We start from the raw sequence: 18,397 nt of genomic DNA, 5'->3' as shown, positions 1-18,397 counted from the left end.
TTCCATTTGCACTATCCGCAGCTTGCACCAGCACAGAGGCAGATTGCTACCTAAACTCGTGCCTCTGTGGGATGAGAGCAGTATGGTGTGTAATGTGCTAGATATTTAATTAGCGAAGGGTTTGCACTGAGTCTTTGAAAGAAACGAGAAACTTATTATTAGCACTTGTTTTATTATAACTGTTAATTAAAATAATAAGGTGCATGGTTCCCACATGCAAGGGACACAATTGCAGATGGAAGGGTCAGAGACGTGCAGCCCTGTACTGGCAGGAATCATTGTGTGGTGCCACTGACTGTCCCCATCCACCAGCCACCAGGTACCTGTCTCCCCATGCCAAACCTACCCTATGGCACGCAGGACGTGGAAACCAAACCAGACAGGAGGTTCCGGGCTGGGCCTGAGCCTAACTGAAAGCCTTTGAGGGAAGGGGAGATAAAATCTCCTATCTTAGTTCTTTTATAGCTGTCCAAGTTCTCACCTACGTGCCTGGCTAAGCTGCAGTGTTGCAGGTTGTGTCATTCATTTAGGGATGAGTCCAAGGAACAGAGACAGCAAATCTCACCTTAGCTGGAGTTTTATTATCTCATCTCACTCGGCTGAGAAGAGGAGCCAGAAAGCAGATTGCATAAATTCAACAAGAAATTGTCCTCACCTCCCTCCTGCTGCGATGGCACCTGTGCCAAGAGCAACCTCCACAAGGGACATTTTCTGGATATGGCCTTGAGCCATCCAGCAGAAAAAGGGGGACAAGAAATGGGTTGCAACAAGCAAGTTAAACCAAGGCAAACATCAGAACTGGGAGAGGCGAGAAGGAGTGCCCCCGGACCACATTTCTCAGCATGAACCACAGCTATGGGATCCCACAGAGCTCATGGCTGCCTCCAGCTGCAAGCCCAGCCCACCACCTCCTACCAGGTTGAGTTCAAGCTGAAGAAGGATGCCCCCCAGGGGAGCACACCATTTCAGGCCCTGGGTACTCATGCTGGAAAGGTCACCTGGTGCTGGATACAAGGAAATCTCTTTCCACACCATTTTTTTCTCTACTACACTTAGAGATAAGCAGGGCTACCCAGGAGTAGAGGGCTTTCCTACAGTAAATTGGGACTTCTTTTTGTCCTTGTTTTATCTTTGTCTGTGGTATTATCTTCTAGATGACGTTAGAAATTATATAAAAGCTTAGTCCAAAAACCTCTTTATTATCATTTTTAATAATTAAATGTGATTTATCAGTGAAAAAAAAAAATAAAAAATGAAATAAATTTTTTTTAAAAATCAAGGAATATTCCTTATAAAGTATCTCTCACTTGAACTATTTAAAGTAAACAAATTGTTTGGATTTAGGCAGAGCCAAGTCAAGACGTAGCGGGTAAAAACAGAGCTACAATCTACAAATAAGTTTCCATAAATGATCCAGATCATCAGTTTAATCACGTACCTTACTGAACAACAGGGGTACGGTGTAAGAGGTAAAGCCAAGCTGAAGGGAAGGGGCTGAAAGAGGAGACCTTTACAGAGAAAGCAGTGATGAGGCACTGCAGGAGCATAGGGGCTCTGCTGTCCCCTGACCACAGCAGTTTTTATTTGCTGCCCTTGCTTCCTGGTAGCTGATTCACCTCTTTTATTTTACCATCTGGTCTCTTCAATATGACAATAGATTTACTGCCACATGTGACCAAAGGTTTCTAAAGGCATCACCTAGCTACAGCCTAAACAAAACATTGCAGCAAAGTATTTATAGGTTCATTCTGTACGTTGTGATACTGAGGCACAGACACAAATACGCCAGTTTGAGGGATCCCGGTGAGTCAGGAGAGCATCACCCAAAATCAGTTGTGCCTGATGTCTAATCCCACAATGCCATCCCTGTGCTGACACATTCTTGCCTTTTATGTGAGAAGAAAATGTAATTGCTGGGTGAAATGGGCATGACCTGTATGGGGACATGGGAAGGAAACCTGGAGTTCACCTGTGATTCACATGAAAATCCAGACTCGAGAGCATGTACTTCTACCGCAGTTGGCTGGTTTGTTTGTTTTTTCTTGAGCTACAGCCCTGTCCAATGTGTATTTCCACAAGAACTGCAGAACTGAAAGCAGGGCAACAATACCAGGAGAGTGCTCTCCAGCTAACAGTTCATATATCATCTTCAACATTCCTTCAACATAACTAGATGATCTTCAAGGTCCCTTCCAACCCAAGACATTCTATGATTCTGTGATTGTATGATTCTATGATCATTGTGAAGTTTAAGAACTTCCACCTTATGCTGGAGGCAGGCACATGGCTCACCTGCTTACAACCTCAACTGGTAAAAATTTCCCACAAGTAAGCTAAAGACACATTTCATTTAAAATTTTAAGAGGTAAATAGGAATAACTTAAAGGACAAAGGAAAACAGGAACAGAGAGTAACTACACCTCTGGGAGCACGAGTGGGACTTAAGAGTGGTGGGTGCACCTCAACACATTGTGCCCTAGGCACTCCATACCACTGCCATGGGCACAGTATTGCAGAATTAGGCTAAGGCAGCATCTACAAGAGGAAAAAGAATCTTTGATAGGACATACCGTATAGACAGGTTGGAATTATCCATGAGGGACTTACGAGGGCTAATTCCGAATCTCTCATTAAAGTTTCCGGTTCCATTGAGCAATTCAGTTAGAATATTCCTGCCCTAAACATAATCCCCATGAGTTCCCATTAGTAATCAGTTTTCTTCACACACAGGTGTGATGACGTTTAGCTCTCAGTCCATGTGACATCCCGGCATAGCTTGAAGAATTAGTGTTTCTGAATTACAAACACCTCTTCCGCTTGATACTTGCTGTCCATGACCAGATCTATTAGTATCTTCAGTACTGGCGTCACTTCACGCAAAATACCTTCCAATCTCTTTCATAGGGAGGTGAAGGAATTAAAGCACTATTAATAACCTATGGGACAATTAAAATGCTAAAAGTACAGTGCATCAAAGGGAAAATGTCGGAAGCTGAATACAGTGGATAAAAATGGGCTGGGATATGTAATTAGGTTACACTTGCCAAGAGATGTCTCATGTCCCAGATAACCCTCTGGAACAGTATAAAAGCTCTCTCATCCTGGTTTCCTTCATTCGCTTCTCTGCTCCTATACACCTTCATTTCTGTTGCTGAAGGGGTGAGTTTAATTTTTCTGTTTCTCCTGAGTTTCTCTACAATACCATCTGCTTTCATAGAAGCTCTGGTAGAGTTGGAGTATGATACCTATTTCTTCCCCCTGGGCCTTGGATATGCCAGTGACCAAGTTCTTGTTACCTATGAATGAATATAAATGTTAAGTGGGATGTAGACTTCACAGGAAGAGGCACAAAACAAAACAAAACAAAACAACAGAAAGATTGGAAAATACCAAGAGAAGAGGAGAGTCAGAGAGCTTTATGGAAAGGAGAATTCTGAAGTTTTCAAAAAAAAGGCACTGGAGGCTCTGGGACAGCTTATGGGCAAGGGATAGTTTGAGTAATTTTTTGTCTGAGGAGAAAATGGCACCTGTAAAAGGTCATTTTTTTAGTGGGGGATGTAAATCCTTTCCCAATACCTAAGCAGCATTTAAATAATCTTCTTGTTCATGAAGAAGAAATTAGGAAGAAAATGGGAAGCTCCAGAGCAAATTAAGGCAAGCAGGTAGGAACTTGCACATTGGTGACTTCTGTATCAGTATGACGGTCTCTCTCTTTCTCTCTCCCTCTCTTTTTTCCCCACAGCTTTGCCGACTCCCCAGAAAGATGTGCTCCCGTGGATCCTGCCACAGCCGCGAGACCTCCTGCCACGGCTCCCGCTCTTCCTGCCATGACTCTGGGTCCTCCTGCCACTATACCTTCCAGAGGGAACCCGTCCCACAGTTCCCCTGTGTGACGCCATGCTGCCCCCCCGTGCAGCGCTACTGCCCCCCCGTGCAGACCTACTGCCCCCCTGTGCAGCGCTACTGCCCCCCTGTGCAGCCCTACTGCCCCCAGTACACCAAGAACATCTGCAAGCTGCCGCCAACATACCCCAAGTACTAGTAGCAGGATCCAGACACGGACTCGCCAACACCAGCTGCCTCCTCCCGCGGATTCTCTCGATGCCTAAAGCTCAAGTCACCATCTCTCCATTCCCATTTTTGGTTTATGTGAATCCTTAAATACCTCTTTTGTGATTTGAATTTTCTTCAAAATATAAATATGATCTGTTTCAATGTATTTAGCATGCAAGACCCATTCTTTGTTCTTCTCTAAAAGGCTGGGAATGATTTATTCTAGTAGTGGCTTATATATGATATTTCTGTGTCATCCTCCAAAGGTGTAGATAAGACAATAAAATTTCATTTCCAAATATAGAAAATGTTTATGCTTTTTTACTCACTACATTTTTACATGAGAATTATCTTTACCTCTGTCTTCTTAGTCACAGCTCCTTGTTCTTCTCTTCTCAATCACCACAAAATGCCCACATCCCAAAGTTTCAAAATGAATGAAAGCCAGTCTTTCCAGACACACTTCTGCAGCAGACAAATGCATTTATGTACAGCAAAGGGAGCTTGTCTGCACCCTGGTTAGCCTGGGACTGTCATTCTCACTTCCCTAGTTCGGCAGTGCCACATACTGTGTTTGTTACTCTGACTCAGAATTGCAAAGGTTTTGAGGTGTCTAATAAATGCAAATAGGCACCTAGAGGACTTCTCTAACCCTCCTCTTTCACTGAACTTCAAATTACTGTTTTCAGCAAATATTGCACACACTTTAAAATAAATGTGAAATCTCTGTCTACTTTTTACAACCTAAGACAATTCTTATCTCCCCAGTCACCAGCCCATCTAGCTGAGACATCTATTCTAGAACAGGATCGCTCACTTCCTTCTGCCAGTTCCTCTCCATCAGTTTCACAAAGAGCTCCACAATTAGCTTCAGCCTAAATGACTAACTTCTAGTAGCTACAATGGGGTGAAATTAATGCACCCTGCAAGACAGAGAACCAACACAAGGGTCTTCCCAAAGTATACTGCTTTATCAACCTTGTTGAACCATTCCTACATTCCTTAGAACTCACAGTGCTGTGCAGAAGGCTCCAGATGAGATTTTCTTAAACAAAGGCAAGCTTATTTTTTGCTGAATCATGGCTTGAAAAATAAAAAATAATTAAAAATAAACAATATATATAATATTTTTTAAAAAAATATATAAATCCAACCAGAACATGGAGGCATGCTGTCCCAGGATGTGTTTTCAGGTTCAGAATGAGTTAGCATCTCAACAACACTGACAAAGTAGCAAGATTTTTTTTATTTCTTTTTTCATTTGACATGAAAATACACTTCAAAAGGCATCTCTACAGGGATAGCTGCCAATTCATGAACTCAGTAAGCAACTTTTCAGACCCTCTTGTTCTACTTGCAACAGCACTGATCCACAGGGTGCTCCTGAGGGTTCCGGCAGCTCCCACCTGGATAAAAATCACAAGAAAATAACAAATACCCATTTCATCATTGTAAAGTCAAGTCCTAAGCTGCTGTAAGAGAATCCCAATAGTAAAAGGTGAAGCACTGCAATGAGTTAAAAACTACAAATCTGCTTAAGTAAGGCAGAAGCCTGAAGCAATTGGGGATCTGAAAACAGGGGGCTAGTAGGTGAGAATTTCCCAGCACTTTCTGGTCAATATTTTAAATCCTCTTCTTCTAGGAGGAACGCAAACAGGATGGTATCATGGCACAAGGAAAAACAGCCAATGGTTTGTGAACTCACAAACAGAATGAAAAAATTGGAATTGGAAACATCCTTGTAACGTCATTTCCAGTGTTGAGGCGTTAGGTGCATTTGAGCTAGTCACCAGGACTTCCCCCTAAGTATGGTCCATGTGAGTTGTGGATGTTAATTACTGTCCCTTGTGTCATGAAAAACATATCAACAAAAATGTGAGTCTGCCACATGGACAAAGGGGCAGCATGCGGAGCAGGAGTCAACACTTTTGAATTGCACGTTGATGCAATACTGGTTGCCCAATGACAAATCACTCAATAACTTTAGGGTTAGGTTCTTTCTAATATGCAACTATGAAATTACCTTCAAAATCCCCTTATAAAGCAGATTAGGAAATCCATTGCCAATTAACATCTCAAGGGAAAACTACTAATTGTTTTTCCCGACTGTCAAATCGGAAGTGCTAAAAATTACACACAGAAGATAAATATGAACGTGACTACATGATTAATTGTCAGCATTGCCAAGAGATGCATAATTTCTTGGGCAAGCCTACTGCAAGTATATAAAAGTAGCCATCTCCTGCTCCTTCTTCATTCAGCTTCGCTTCTCAGTGCTCTTCCCTGCTCCGACAAAGGGTAAGTTGGACTACACTGAATTATCTGTTATGTGACATTAGGATACCACACAGGACATTTGGTTGACCGGTTCTGTGTTGAGACCTTGACTTTCTCTTAGATGTTTCTTGTTCTTAGTTTGTGACTGGGAGCCTTTGGGATCTAGCAAGGAACTAATTCCCAAACTACATAGAGACAGAGGGAGAGAAATTTCAGCTGAAGCACTGCTGAGAATCAGATGTAAACATCAACCTTCAAATGCCATCAGAATTACTTTGCTGATTTCTAAAATTTCCACCAGAACTGGACCACCATAGATTATACCCTAAAAGACATGGCATTATCAATTTCAGAATCATCATTACGTACATATGACAAAGGACAGGAAAAAAACTTCAAGAGAGCAATAGGGAAAAACCTAAATAGAGTGCAAGAGCTTGGAGTAGTGTTGCCGTACAAGTGTGACAGTATCTTTCTCTCTCTTTCTTCCCCACAGCTTTGCCGACTCCCCAGAAAGATGTGCTCCCGTGGATCCTGCCACAGCCGCGAGACCTCCTGCCACGGCTCCCGCTCTTCCTGCCATGACTCGGGACCCTCTTGCCATTCCACCTTCCAGAGGGAACCTGTGCCACAGTTCCCCTGTGTGACGCCCTGCTGCCCCCCCGTGCAGCGCTACTGCCCCCCCGTGCAGACCTACTGCCCCCCTGTGCAGCGCTACTGCCCTCCCGTGCAGCCCTACTGCCCCCAGTACACCAAGAACATCTGCAAGCTGCCGCCAACGTACCCCAAGTACTAGCACCAGGATCTGCTCACCCAACGCCAGCTGCCTCCTCCTGCACACCCTGGACACCAGGAACCCATCCTTATGTCTGTCCCAGGGCTTCTGTCCCTTGCCTCACCACTAACCCACTTGAACTCTGCTATGAAGAATCCAGCAAACAGTCCTTCTTTACAACCATGCAGGAGATGGCCCTTCCAGGTGTGTCGGACACAGCTACCACCAGGAAGCCTTTGATGATGCATGCTGCTCTATCAGGATCCTCTAAATGCAGAAGACAATAAAGCTTACAATTCATGAAACCCACATTCTCTTTCTGTTCCTTTGCTCACTTTCCAGGGCCTTAGAGGTCTTCTGGATTTTTCTCTCCAAGATTCTTCTCCTTGACATGGGCACCATTTTCCCTATCTAGCAGCAACTATTCCCAGGGACATCAGGGAATAAAAGAGGCTCATTGGTAGAGGAAAAAAGCTCTTAGCTCACAAGTCTCCATGTGCATCTCGGGGTCTGAGCAGCACAAAGCTCCCTCTCTTGACACAGATCATTAGCTGCCCCACACACCTTTGTCCCATGCTCTGGAAAAAAACTACAGCAAACACCACTGACTGCAAACTCTGGCTTTGGGGCACAAGCAGAGCTGTTCCCTGAAAGGGCAGGAAGGAGTTCAAAGCTGTCCATCCCTTAGGCAGTCCATGCAGTGAGCTACTCCAATGCCAGCTGCCTCATCCTGCACGCCCTAGGCCATGCAGAGCCCATCCTTACGGCTGTCCTGGGGACTCTGCCCCGTGCCTCACTGCTACCCCACATGAACTCTACCCTGAAGCATCCTGCAAGCAGTCCTTCTATCCAACAATGCAGGAGATGGCCCTTCCAGGTGTGCCAGGCACAGTTACCAACGGGAAACCTTTCATGCCGCGCACTGCATTTTCCTGCTCCTTTAGCTGGGGAAACAATAAAACTTACAATTCATGAAACCCACATTCCCTTTGCATTTCTTTGCTCACTTTTCAGGGCCTTGGAGGTCTTCTGGATTTTTCTCTCCAATGTTCTTCTCCTTGACATGGGCACCATTGTCCCTGTCCAGCAGCAACTATTCCCAAGAATATCAGGGAACTAAAGAGACTCATTAGTGGAGGAAAAAGCTCTCCGCTTAAAAAATAAATCTAAGTACATCTCAGTGGCTGAGCACCACAAAGATCCTTCTCCTGACTCAGACCATCAGCTGTCCCACACACATTCCTACTCCCAGGCTCTGGAAAAAAAAATCAACAGCAAAGACCACTGCCTGCAACCTCTGACTTTGGGGCACAATCAGAGCCATTCCCTGGAAGGGCAGGAAGGAGTTCACAGCTGTCTGTCCCTTAGGCAGTCCATGCACCAAGCTACTCCAACTTCAGCCGCACAGATTTGCCACATCACTGACTTCATATATATTAATGCCTCGGAGAAAAAAGAGAAGCCATACACTTCTCTCCACTATGCCACTTCTACTGGTCACTGGCATATGCTTTGGAGTTGAGAAATGGCCTAGCATGTGAATGTTGACCTCACATAAGATCCAGGTTCACTACTGTGACACCAATGCAGTCCCTGTAATCCCTTACGATGGAGAAACCATCAGACAATCCCTGATGAATGCAATCGAGGCCTGCTTTGGCCTTTCCTCTTGTACTCCCCTCAAAGAAAGGCACGCCATTGATGGCAGCTCCACACAGTCATATTTCCCTTAGCGGGACCTGAATGTGAGAGCTCAGAAACATCAGTGAGAGGGTGTAAAACGAGGATGCCCCACACAGGAAAGTCTTTGGATGGAGGCGGAGAGAGCAATGGAGAACGCCAATGAGACGCTGCAGGATGAAGCCTGCAGGCCAGCCAGGAGAAGACTGAGCACAAAATGGACACCCACAGAGAGCAAGCACCAGGGTCAGAACCTGGGCACTTGAAGCCTCCTGGAGTTTGGGATCCACACCAGAGTCAATGAATGTCCGTCAGCAATTCACACCATCCTTCCTTGCTGCAGAAAGTTCACTACAAGTCACTTCATTGCCTTTAGCCTAAGGTATTCCTTGGGCTGTGGAACACCCGGGTTCTGGAGAGATGGGAGAAGAGGTTCTGGGACCAGAGAGCCAGATAGTTGGATGACTCATGTTTTCCAAGGGGGATTAGCTGACACCTTCCTGGCTTTACACTTGACAGGATGACTCAAGTGGGACTAAAATCCAGCCTTAATATCCATCATGTTTCCCCCGGGGACAGGATGAAAAATTTCTCAAAGTTAAGCTGAAAATCTCCATTGCTCAGAATCATTGCCTTCCACTCTTCCCTGCTCATGAGCTCAGCTGATAAAAGTGTACGAAACGGATGTAATGAAAAAAAAAATAATAAGGATAGGAAACCTGAATGGCCACAGACCACGGATTTGTTCTCTGAACTTCAGCAACAAGGAAACTTTGCTACAGGTGGGGAGAAAGGTGAGAGGCCCTTTCCTCTGGCAAGTGCAGAGCCACGTGAAGAATCACAAAGAGTTTCCTTTTAGCCATAGTACAGGGCCAAGGAAATCCCAGCAGACTGCCCAGCATCGAACCAGGCCATGCTAATCCCATTTCCTCTTGCCGTAAAACAACACCTCAATTAACGTCCTGAGCTGTCTCTTGCACACAACGGTGTGCCTGCTGCAGGAGTCAGCATTTCTGAGCAATAACGACATTTCTCCCCCTGATGCAACCCCGGCTACCAATCAGCAACCCAGGGAATACTGATGAGCTTAGTGTCAGTCTCCAGGAAACGGGAAAGAGATCGCTTCCCCCGTCCTCCTAGGGAAATCTCTGGCATTGAAAGATGGGAGAGGACACCGTGCGTCAGTGAGGAAGCACTAAGAATAGGGTAGCGCCAGCACGTGCCACACTGAGCGCGTGAAGAACCCCACCGCCCTTGTGCAGTGGTGTCTCATACCCGATGTGACCTTGGGGAGCTGTATAAAAGGCAGCTCAGCCCAGGGCTCCTCACTCGCTCACCGTCACATACAGACACCGCTCCCTGCAGCTCCAGAGGTAAGAACATTTTCTCCTCAGCCTCTTTCTCTTTCTGCTGCTGCTTCTGCTAGAGGAGAAGCTGGCACTGGGGGCCATGGTGTCTACCTGGGAGTGGGCACAAAGCTTCGTGTCATATCATCACACTCGATTACTGCTCCAGGAGAAGCTGGTGTGGGGTTGGGGATGGTGGGGCAGGAGAGGGGGCAGTGAGACAATGGCAAGGGAGCTCCCTGCAGATGGCCCTGCACCCTGGGATGGGAAATCGTCTTCAGGACATGCTCGGAACACTAATTGCATTGGCGCAGTGGGACTAAGCTCCATGCAGGAAGGGCTGGAGCAAGACACAAGGGTAAGGCAGTCCTTAGGGCACATTCGGGTTGGGCTGAGAAGACACAGGAAAGAAAGAGGGCAAAGAGGAGAGATGGGGAAAAGGTATAATGAAAGAAAGGCGGGGACGAGGCTACGTGAGAAGTGCACCTGGGTCTCCTCTAACCAGGATGATCTCTTCCTCCTGACAGCTTTACCGACTCCCCGGAAAAATGTGCTCCCGTGGATCCTGCCACAGCCGCGAGACCTCCTGCCATAGCTCAGGGTCCTCCTGCCACGGCTCCCGCTCCTCCTGCCATGACTCGGGACCCTCCTGTCATTCCACTTTCCAGAGGGAACCTGTGCCACAGTTCCCCTGTGTGACGCCCTGCTGCCCCCCCGTGCAGCGCTACTGCCCCCCCGTGCAGACCTACTGCCCCCCTGTGCAGCGCTACTGCCCTCCCGTGCAGCCCTACTGCCCCCAGTACACCAAGAACATCTGCAAGCTGCCGCCAACGTACCCCAAGTACTAGCACCAGGATCTGCTCACCCAACGCCAGCTGCTTTCTCCTCCGCACTCTGGCCATGCAGCACCCATCCTTATGGCTGTCCCGGGGATTCAGTCCCGTGCTTCACCGCTACCCCACGTGAACTCTGCCCGGAAGCATCCTGCAAGCAGTCCTTCTTTACAACCATGCAGGAGATGGCCCTTCCCGGTGTGCCGGACACAGTTCACAGTTACCACCAGGAAAAATTGAAGCTGCCTGTTCCTTTTTTATTGGCTCCTCTGGATGGGGAAAACAATAAAGCTTACAATTCATGAAACCCACATTCTCTTTCTGTTCCTTTGCTCACTTTCCAGGGCCTTAGAGGTCTTCTGGATTTTGCTCTCCAAGGTTCTCCTCCTTGACATGGGCACCATTGTCCCTGTCCAGCACGTACAATTCCTGGGGACATAAGGGGACAAAAGGGGACATAATGGGTATATCAGACACATTATCAGAACAAAAAGCTCTCAGCTCACAAATCTCCATGTGCATCTCAGGGGCTGAGCAGCACAAAGCTCCCTCTCCTGACACAGACCATCAGCTGCACCACACACATTCCTTCTCCCAGGCTCTAGACAAACAGCAACAGCAAACACCACTGCCTGCAAACTCTGGCTTTGGCGAGCAAGCAGAGCTGTTCCCTGAAAGGGCAGGAAGCACTTCACAGCTGTCCGTCCCTTAGGCAGTCCATGCAGCCAGCTACTGCAAACTCAGCCCCACAGCTTTCCCACATCTCTGCCTTCAACTAGCTTAATGCCTCAGAAAAGAAGAGATGCCATGCACTTCTCCTCCCTGTGCCATCACGGCTGCTCAGTGATGTATGCTTTGGTGTGGAGAAATGGCCTAGCAGGTGAATGTCGACCTCACGTAAGATCCAGGTTCACTACTGTGGCACCAATGCAGTCCCTGCAATCCCTCACGATGGAGAAACCATCAGACAATCCCTTATGAATGCAAACGAGCCGGTACCAACACCCACATCACTCAAAAACTGCATTTCATCACTCCACGTTGGCCTTTCCTCTTGTACTCCCCTCAAAGAAAGGCACGCCATCGATGGCAGCTCCACACAGTCATATTTCCCTCAGCAGGACCTGAATGTGAGAGTTCAGAAATATTTGTGTGTGGGTGAAAACCGAGGATATCCCACTCAGGGAAGTCTTTGGAGGAGGTGGAGAGAGCGAGGGGGAACGCCAATGGGATACTGCAGGCTGAAGCCTGGAGGCCAGCCACGAGAAGACTGAGTGCAGGATGGGCACACACAGAGGGCAAGCAACAGGGTCAGAACCTGGGCACTTGCAGCCTCCTGGGGTTTGGGATCCACAGCAGAGTCTCCAAATGTCCCTCAGCAATTCACGCAATCCTCCCTTGCTGCACAAAGTTCAGAACAATTCACTGCATCACCTCTAGCATAAGGTATTCCTTGGGCTGTGGGACATCCATGTGATGGAAGAAGAGGTTCTGGGAGCATGGAGCCAGTTAGTCGGATGGGGTAGTGTTTCCCAAAGCTGATGAGCTGACACCTTCCTGGCTTTACACTTGACAGGATGACTCAGGTGGCATTACAAATCCAGACTTAATATCCATTGTGTTGCGCATGGGGACACGGTGAAAAATTCCTCAAAGTTCAGCTGAAAATCTCCATTGCTCAGAGTCATTGCCTTCCACTCTTCCCTGCTCATGAGCTCAGCTGATAAAAGTGTACGAAACGACTGTAATGAAAAAAAAAAATAAGGAAAGGAAACCTGAATGGCCACAGACCACGGATTTGTTCTCTGAACTTCAGCAACAAGGAAACTTTGCTACAGGTGGGGAGAAAGGTGAGAGGCCCTTTCCTCTGGCAAGTGCAGAGCCAGGTGAAGAATCACAAGGGGTTTCCATTTAGCCACAGCACAGGGCCAAGGAAATCCCAGCAGACTGCCCAGCATCGAACCAGGCCCTGCTAATCCCATTTCCTCTTGCCATAAAAAAAAAAAACACCTCAATTAACATCCTGAGCTGTCTCTTGCACACAACGGTGTGCCTGCTGCAGGAGTCAGCATTTCTGAGCAATAATGACATTTCTCCCCCTGATGCAACCCCAGCTGCCCTTCGGCACCCTATGGAATACCGATGAGCTTAGTGTCAGTCTCCAGGAAACGGGAAAGAGATCGCTTCCCCCGTCCTCCTAGGGAAATCTCTGGCATTGAAAGATGGGAGAGGACACCGTGCGTCAGTGAGGAAGCACTAAGAATAGGGTAGCGCCAGCACGTGCCGCACTGAGCGCGTGAAGAACCCCACCGCCCTTGTGCAGTGGTGTCTCATACCCGATGTGACCTTGGGGAGCTGTATAAAAGGCAGCTCAGCCCAGGGCTCCTAAACTCGCTCACCGTCACATACAGACACCGCTCCCTGCAGCTCCAGAGGTAAGAACATTTTCTCCTCAGCCTCTTCCTCTTTCTGCTGCTGCTTCTGCTAGAGGAGAAGCTGGCACTGGGGGCCATGGTGTCTACCTGGGAGTGGGCACAAAGCTTCGTGTCATATCATCACACTCGATTACTGCTCCAGGAGAAGCTGGTGTGGGGTTGGGGATGGTGGGGCAGGAGAGGGGGCAGTGAGACAATGGCAAGGGAGCTCCTTGCAGGTGGCCCTGCACCCTGGGATGGGAAATGGTCTTCAGGACATGCTCGGAACACTAATTGCATTGGCGCAGTGGGACTAAGCTCCATGCAGAAAGGGCTGGAGCAAGACACAAGGGTAAGGCAGTCCTTAGGGCACATTCGGGTTGGGCTGAGAAGACACAGGAAAGAAAGAGGGCAAAGAGGAGAGATGGGGAAAAGGTATAATGAAAGAAAGGCGGGGACGAGGCTACGTGAGAAGTGCACCTGGGTCTCCTCTAACCAGGATGATCTCTTCCTCCTGACAGCTTTACCGACTCCACGGAAAAATGTGCTCCCGTGGATCCTGCCACAGCCGCGAGACCTCCTGCCATAGCTCAGGGTCCTCCTGCCACGGCTCCCGCTCCTCCTGCCATGACTCGGGACCCTCCTGTCATTCCACCTTCCAGAGGGAACCTGTGCCACAGTTCCCCTGTGTGACGCCCTGCTGCCCCCCCGTGCAGCGCTACTGCCCCCCCGTGCAGACCTACTGCCCCCCTGTGCAGCGCTACTGCCCTCCCGTGCAGCCCTACTGCCCCCAGTACACCAAGAACATCTGCAAGCTGCCGCCAACGTACCCCAAGTACTAGCACCAGGATCTGCTCACCCAACGCCAGCTGCTTTCTCCTCCGCACTCTGGCCATGCAGCACCCATCCTTATGGCTGTCCCGGGGATTCAGCCCCGTGCTTCACCGCTACCCCACGTGAACTCTGCCCGGAAGCATCCTGCAAGCAGTCCTTCTTTACAACCATGCAGGAGATGGCCCTTCCCGGTGTGCCGGACACAGTTCACAGTTACCACCAGGAAACCTTGAAGCTGCCTGTTCCTTTTTTATTGGCTCCTCTGGATGGGGAAAACAATAAAGCTTACAATTCATGAAACCCACATTCTCTTTCTGTTCCTTTGCTCACTTTCCAGGGCCTTAGAGGTCTTCTGGATTTTTCTCTCCAAGATTCTTCTCCTTGACATGGGCACCATTTTCCCTATCTAGCAGCAACTATTCCCAGGGACATCAGGGAATAAAAGAGGCTCATTGGTAGAGGAAAAAGCTCTTAGCTCACAAGTCTCCATGTGCATTTCGGGGTCTGAGCAGCACAAAGCTCCCTCTCTTGACACAGATCATTAGCTGCCCCACACACCTTTGTCCCATGCTCTGGAAAAAAACTACAGCAAACACCACTGACTGCAAACTCTGGCTTTGGGGCACAAGCAGAGCTGTTCCCTGAAAGGGCAGGAAGGAGTTCAAAGCTGTCCATCCCTTAGGCAGTCCATGCAGTGAGCTACTCCAATGCCAGCTGCCTCATCCTGCACGCCCTAGGCCATGCAGAGCCCATCCTTACGGCTGTCCTGGGGACTCTGCCCCGTGCCTCACTGCTACCCCACATGAACTCTACCCTGAAGCATCCTGCAAGCAGTCCTTCTATCCAACAATGCAGGAGATGGCCCTTCCAGGTGTGCCAGGCACAGTTACCAACGGGAAACCTTTCATGCCGCGCACTGCATTTTCCTGCTCCTTTAGCTGGGGAAACAATAAAACTTACAATTCATGAAACCCACATTCCCTTTGCATTTCTTTGCTCACTTTTCAGGGCCTTGGAGGTCTTCTGGATTTTTCTCTCCAATGTTCTTCTCCTTGACATGGGCACCATTGTCCCTGTCCAGCAGCAACTATTCCCAAGAATATCAGGGAACTAAAGAGACTCATTAGTGGAGGAAAAAGCTCTCCGCTTAAAAAATAAATCTAAGTACATCTCAGTGGCTGAGCACCACAAAGATCCTTCTCCTGACTCAGACCATCAGCTGTCCCACACACATTCCTACTCCCAGGCTCTGGAAAAAAAAATCAACAGCAAAGACCACTGCCTGCAACCTCTGACTTTGGGGCACAATCAGAGCCATTCCCTGGAAGGGCAGGAAGGAGTTCACAGCTGTCTGTCCCTTAGGCAGTCCATGCACCAAGCTACTCCAACTTCAGCCGCACAGATTTGCCACATCACTGACTTCATATATATTAATGCCTCGGAGAAAAAAGAGAAGCCATACACTTCTCTCCACTATGCCACTTCTACTGGTCACTGGCATATGCTTTGGAGTTGAGAAATGGCCTAGCATGTGAATGTTGACCTCACATAAGATCCAGGTTCACTACTGTGACACCAATGCAGTCCCTGTAATCCCTTACGATGGAGAAACCATCAGACAATCCCTGATGAATGCAATCGAGGCCTGCTTTGGCCTTTCCTCTTGTACTCCCCTCAAAGAAAGGCACGCCATTGATGGCAGCTCCACACAGTCATATTTCCCTTAGCGGGACCTGAATGTGAGAGCTCAGAAACATCAGTGAGAGGGTGTAAAACGAGGATGCCCCACACAGGAAAGTCTTTGGATGGAGGCGGAGAGAGCAATGGAGAACGCCAATGAGACGCTGCAGGATGAAGCCTGCAGGCCAGCCAGGAGAAGACTGAGCACAAAATGGACACCCACAGAGAGCAAGCACCAGGGTCAGAACCTGGGCACTTGAAGCCTCCTGGAGTTTGGGATCCACACCAGAGTCAATGAATGTCCGTCAGCAATTCACACCATCCTTCCTTGCTGCAGAAAGTTCACTACAAGTCACTTCATTGCCTTTAGCCTAAGGTATTCCTTGGGCTGTGGAACACCCGGGTTCTGGAGAGATGGGAGAAGAGGTTCTGGGACCAGAGAGCCAGATAGTTGGATGACTCATGTTTTCCAAGGGGGATTAGCTGACACCTTCCTGGCTTTACACTTGACAGGATGACTCAAGTGGGACTAAAATCCAGCCTTAATATCCATCATGTTTCCCCCGGGGACAGGATGAAAAATTTCTCAAAGTTAAGCTGAAAATCTCCATTGCTCAGAATCATTGCCTTCCACTCTTCCCTGCTCATGAGCTCAGCTGATAAAAGTGTACGAAACGGATGTAATGAAAAAAAAAATAATAAGGATAGGAAACCTGAATGGCCACAGACCACGGATTTGTTCTCTGAACTTCAGCAACAAGGAAACTTTGCTACAGGTGGGGAGAAAGGTGAGAGGCCCTTTCCTCTGGCAAGTGCAGAGCCACGTGAAGAATCACAAGGAGTTTCCATTTAGCCATAGTAAAGGGCCAAGGAAATCCCAGCAGACTGCCCAGCATCGAACCAGGCCCTGCTAATCCCATTTCCTCTTACCGTAAAACAACACCTCAATTAACGTCCTGAGCTGTCTCTTGCACACAACGGTGTGCCTGCTGCAGGAGTCAGCATTTCTGAGCAATAATGACATTTCTCCCCCTGATGCAACCCCAGCTGCCCTTCGGCACCCTACGGAATACCGATGAGCTTAGTGTCGGTCTCCAGGAAACGGGAAAGAGATCGCTTCCCCCATCCTCCTAGGGAAATCTCTGGCATTGAAAGATGGGAGAGAACACCGTGCGTCAGTGAGGAAGCACTAAGAATAGGGTAGCGCCAGCACGTGCCACACTGAGCGCGTGAAGAACCCCACCGCCCTTGTGCAGTGGTGTCTCATACCCGATGTGACCTTGGGGAGCTGTATAAAAGGCGGCTCAGCCCAGGGCTCCTAAACTCGCTCACCATCACATCCAGACACTTCTCCCTGCAGCTCCAGAGGTAAGAACATTTTCTCCTCATCCTCTTCCTCCTTCTGCTGCTGCTTCTGCTAGAGGAGAAGCTGGCACTGGGGGCCATGGTATCCTCCTGGGTGTGGGCACAAAGCTTTGTGTCATCTCATTGCACTCAACTACTGCTCCAGGAGAAGCAGGTGTGAGGATGGGGATGGCTGGGGCAGGAGAGGGGGCAGTGAGGGAATGGCAAGGGAGCTCCTTGCAGGTGGCCCTGCACCCTGGGATGGGAAATGGTCTTCAGGACAGGGTGGCAGGACTCCTTGCATCAGTTTGTGGGACCGAGCTCCATGCCAGAAGAGCCAGAGCAAGACACAAGGGTGAGGCAGGGATAAGGGTGCATTCAGGTTGGGCTGGGAAGATGGAGACAAAGAAAGAGGTCAAAGGGGAGAGATGGGGAAAAGGTATAATGAAAGAAAGGCGGGGACGAGGCTACGTGAGAAGTGCACCTGGGTCTCCTCTAACCAGGATGATCTCTTCCTCCTGACAGCTTTACCGACTCCACGGAAAAATGTGCTCCCGTGGATCCTGCCACAGCCGCGAGACCTCCTGCCATAGCTCAGGGTCCTCCTGCCACGGCTCCCGCTCCTCCTGCCATGACTCGGGACCCTCCTGTCATTCCACTTTCCAGAGGGAACCTGTGCCACAGTTCCCCTGTGTGACGCCCTGCTGCCCCCCCGTGCAGCGCTACTGCCCTCCCGTGCAGACCTACTGCCCCCCTGTGCAGCGCTACTGCCCTCCCGTGCAGCCCTACTGCCCCCAGTACACCAAGAACATCTGCAAGCTGCCGCCAACGTACCCCAAGTACTAGCACCAGGATCTGCTCACCCAACGCCAGCTGCTTTCTCCTCTGCACTCTGGCCATGCAGCACCCATCCTTATGGCTGTCCCGGGGATTCAGTCCCGTGCTTCACCGCTACCCCGCGTGAACTCTGCCCGGAAGCATCCTGCAAGCAGTCCTTCTTTACAATCATGCAGGAGATGGCCCTTCCAGGTGTGCCAGACACAGCTACCACCAGGAAGCCTTTGATGCTGCATGCTGCTCTATCAGGATCCTCTAAATGGGGAAGATAATAAAGCTTACAATTCATGAAACCCACATTCTCTTTCTGTTCCTTTGCTCACT

At 48.8% G+C, this 18,397-nt stretch overlaps 5 protein-coding genes across 5 annotated transcripts; all 5 read left to right on the top strand.

Annotated features, from left to right (window-relative positions):
• Positions 1-3,763: 3,763 nt before the first annotated feature.
• Positions 3,764-4,042, top strand: LOC309888702 (uncharacterized protein; the record flags this gene model as incomplete). The annotated part of the gene is made up of 1 exon (XM_082781185.1): positions 3,764-4,042. The coding sequence occupies one exon, from the start codon at positions 3,764-3,766 to the stop codon at positions 4,040-4,042; it is 279 nt and encodes a 92-aa protein (XP_082637311.1).
• A 2,805-nt stretch (positions 4,043-6,847) lies between these two features.
• Positions 6,848-7,126, top strand: LOC309888688 (uncharacterized protein; the record flags this gene model as incomplete). The annotated part of the gene is made up of 1 exon (XM_082781162.1): positions 6,848-7,126. The coding sequence occupies one exon, from the start codon at positions 6,848-6,850 to the stop codon at positions 7,124-7,126; it is 279 nt and encodes a 92-aa protein (XP_082637288.1).
• Positions 7,127-10,679: 3,553 nt separating this feature from the next.
• On the top strand, positions 10,680-10,979 carry LOC309888679 (uncharacterized protein; the record flags this gene model as incomplete). Its single annotated transcript, XM_082781152.1, has 1 exon — positions 10,680-10,979. The coding sequence occupies one exon, from the start codon at positions 10,680-10,682 to the stop codon at positions 10,977-10,979; it is 300 nt and encodes a 99-aa protein (XP_082637278.1).
• Positions 10,980-13,920: 2,941 nt separating this feature from the next.
• Positions 13,921-14,220, top strand: LOC309888651 (uncharacterized protein; the record flags this gene model as incomplete). The annotated part of the gene is made up of 1 exon (XM_082781089.1): positions 13,921-14,220. One exon carries the CDS (start codon positions 13,921-13,923, stop codon positions 14,218-14,220), a length of 300 nt encoding a protein of 99 aa, XP_082637215.1.
• A 3,562-nt stretch (positions 14,221-17,782) lies between these two features.
• LOC309888642 (uncharacterized protein) lies at positions 17,783-18,082 on the top strand (the record flags this gene model as incomplete). The annotated part of the gene is made up of 1 exon (XM_082781077.1): positions 17,783-18,082. The coding sequence occupies one exon, from the start codon at positions 17,783-17,785 to the stop codon at positions 18,080-18,082; it is 300 nt and encodes a 99-aa protein (XP_082637203.1).
• Between the last annotated feature and the right edge of the window lie 315 nt (positions 18,083-18,397).

The sequence above is a fragment of the Aythya marila genome (genome assembly GCF_965140915.1).
Source record: "Aythya marila genome assembly, chromosome: 29".
NCBI lineage: Eukaryota > Metazoa > Chordata > Aves > Anseriformes > Anatidae > Aythya > Aythya marila.
This window is presented reverse-complemented; position numbering and strand designations above follow the sequence as displayed.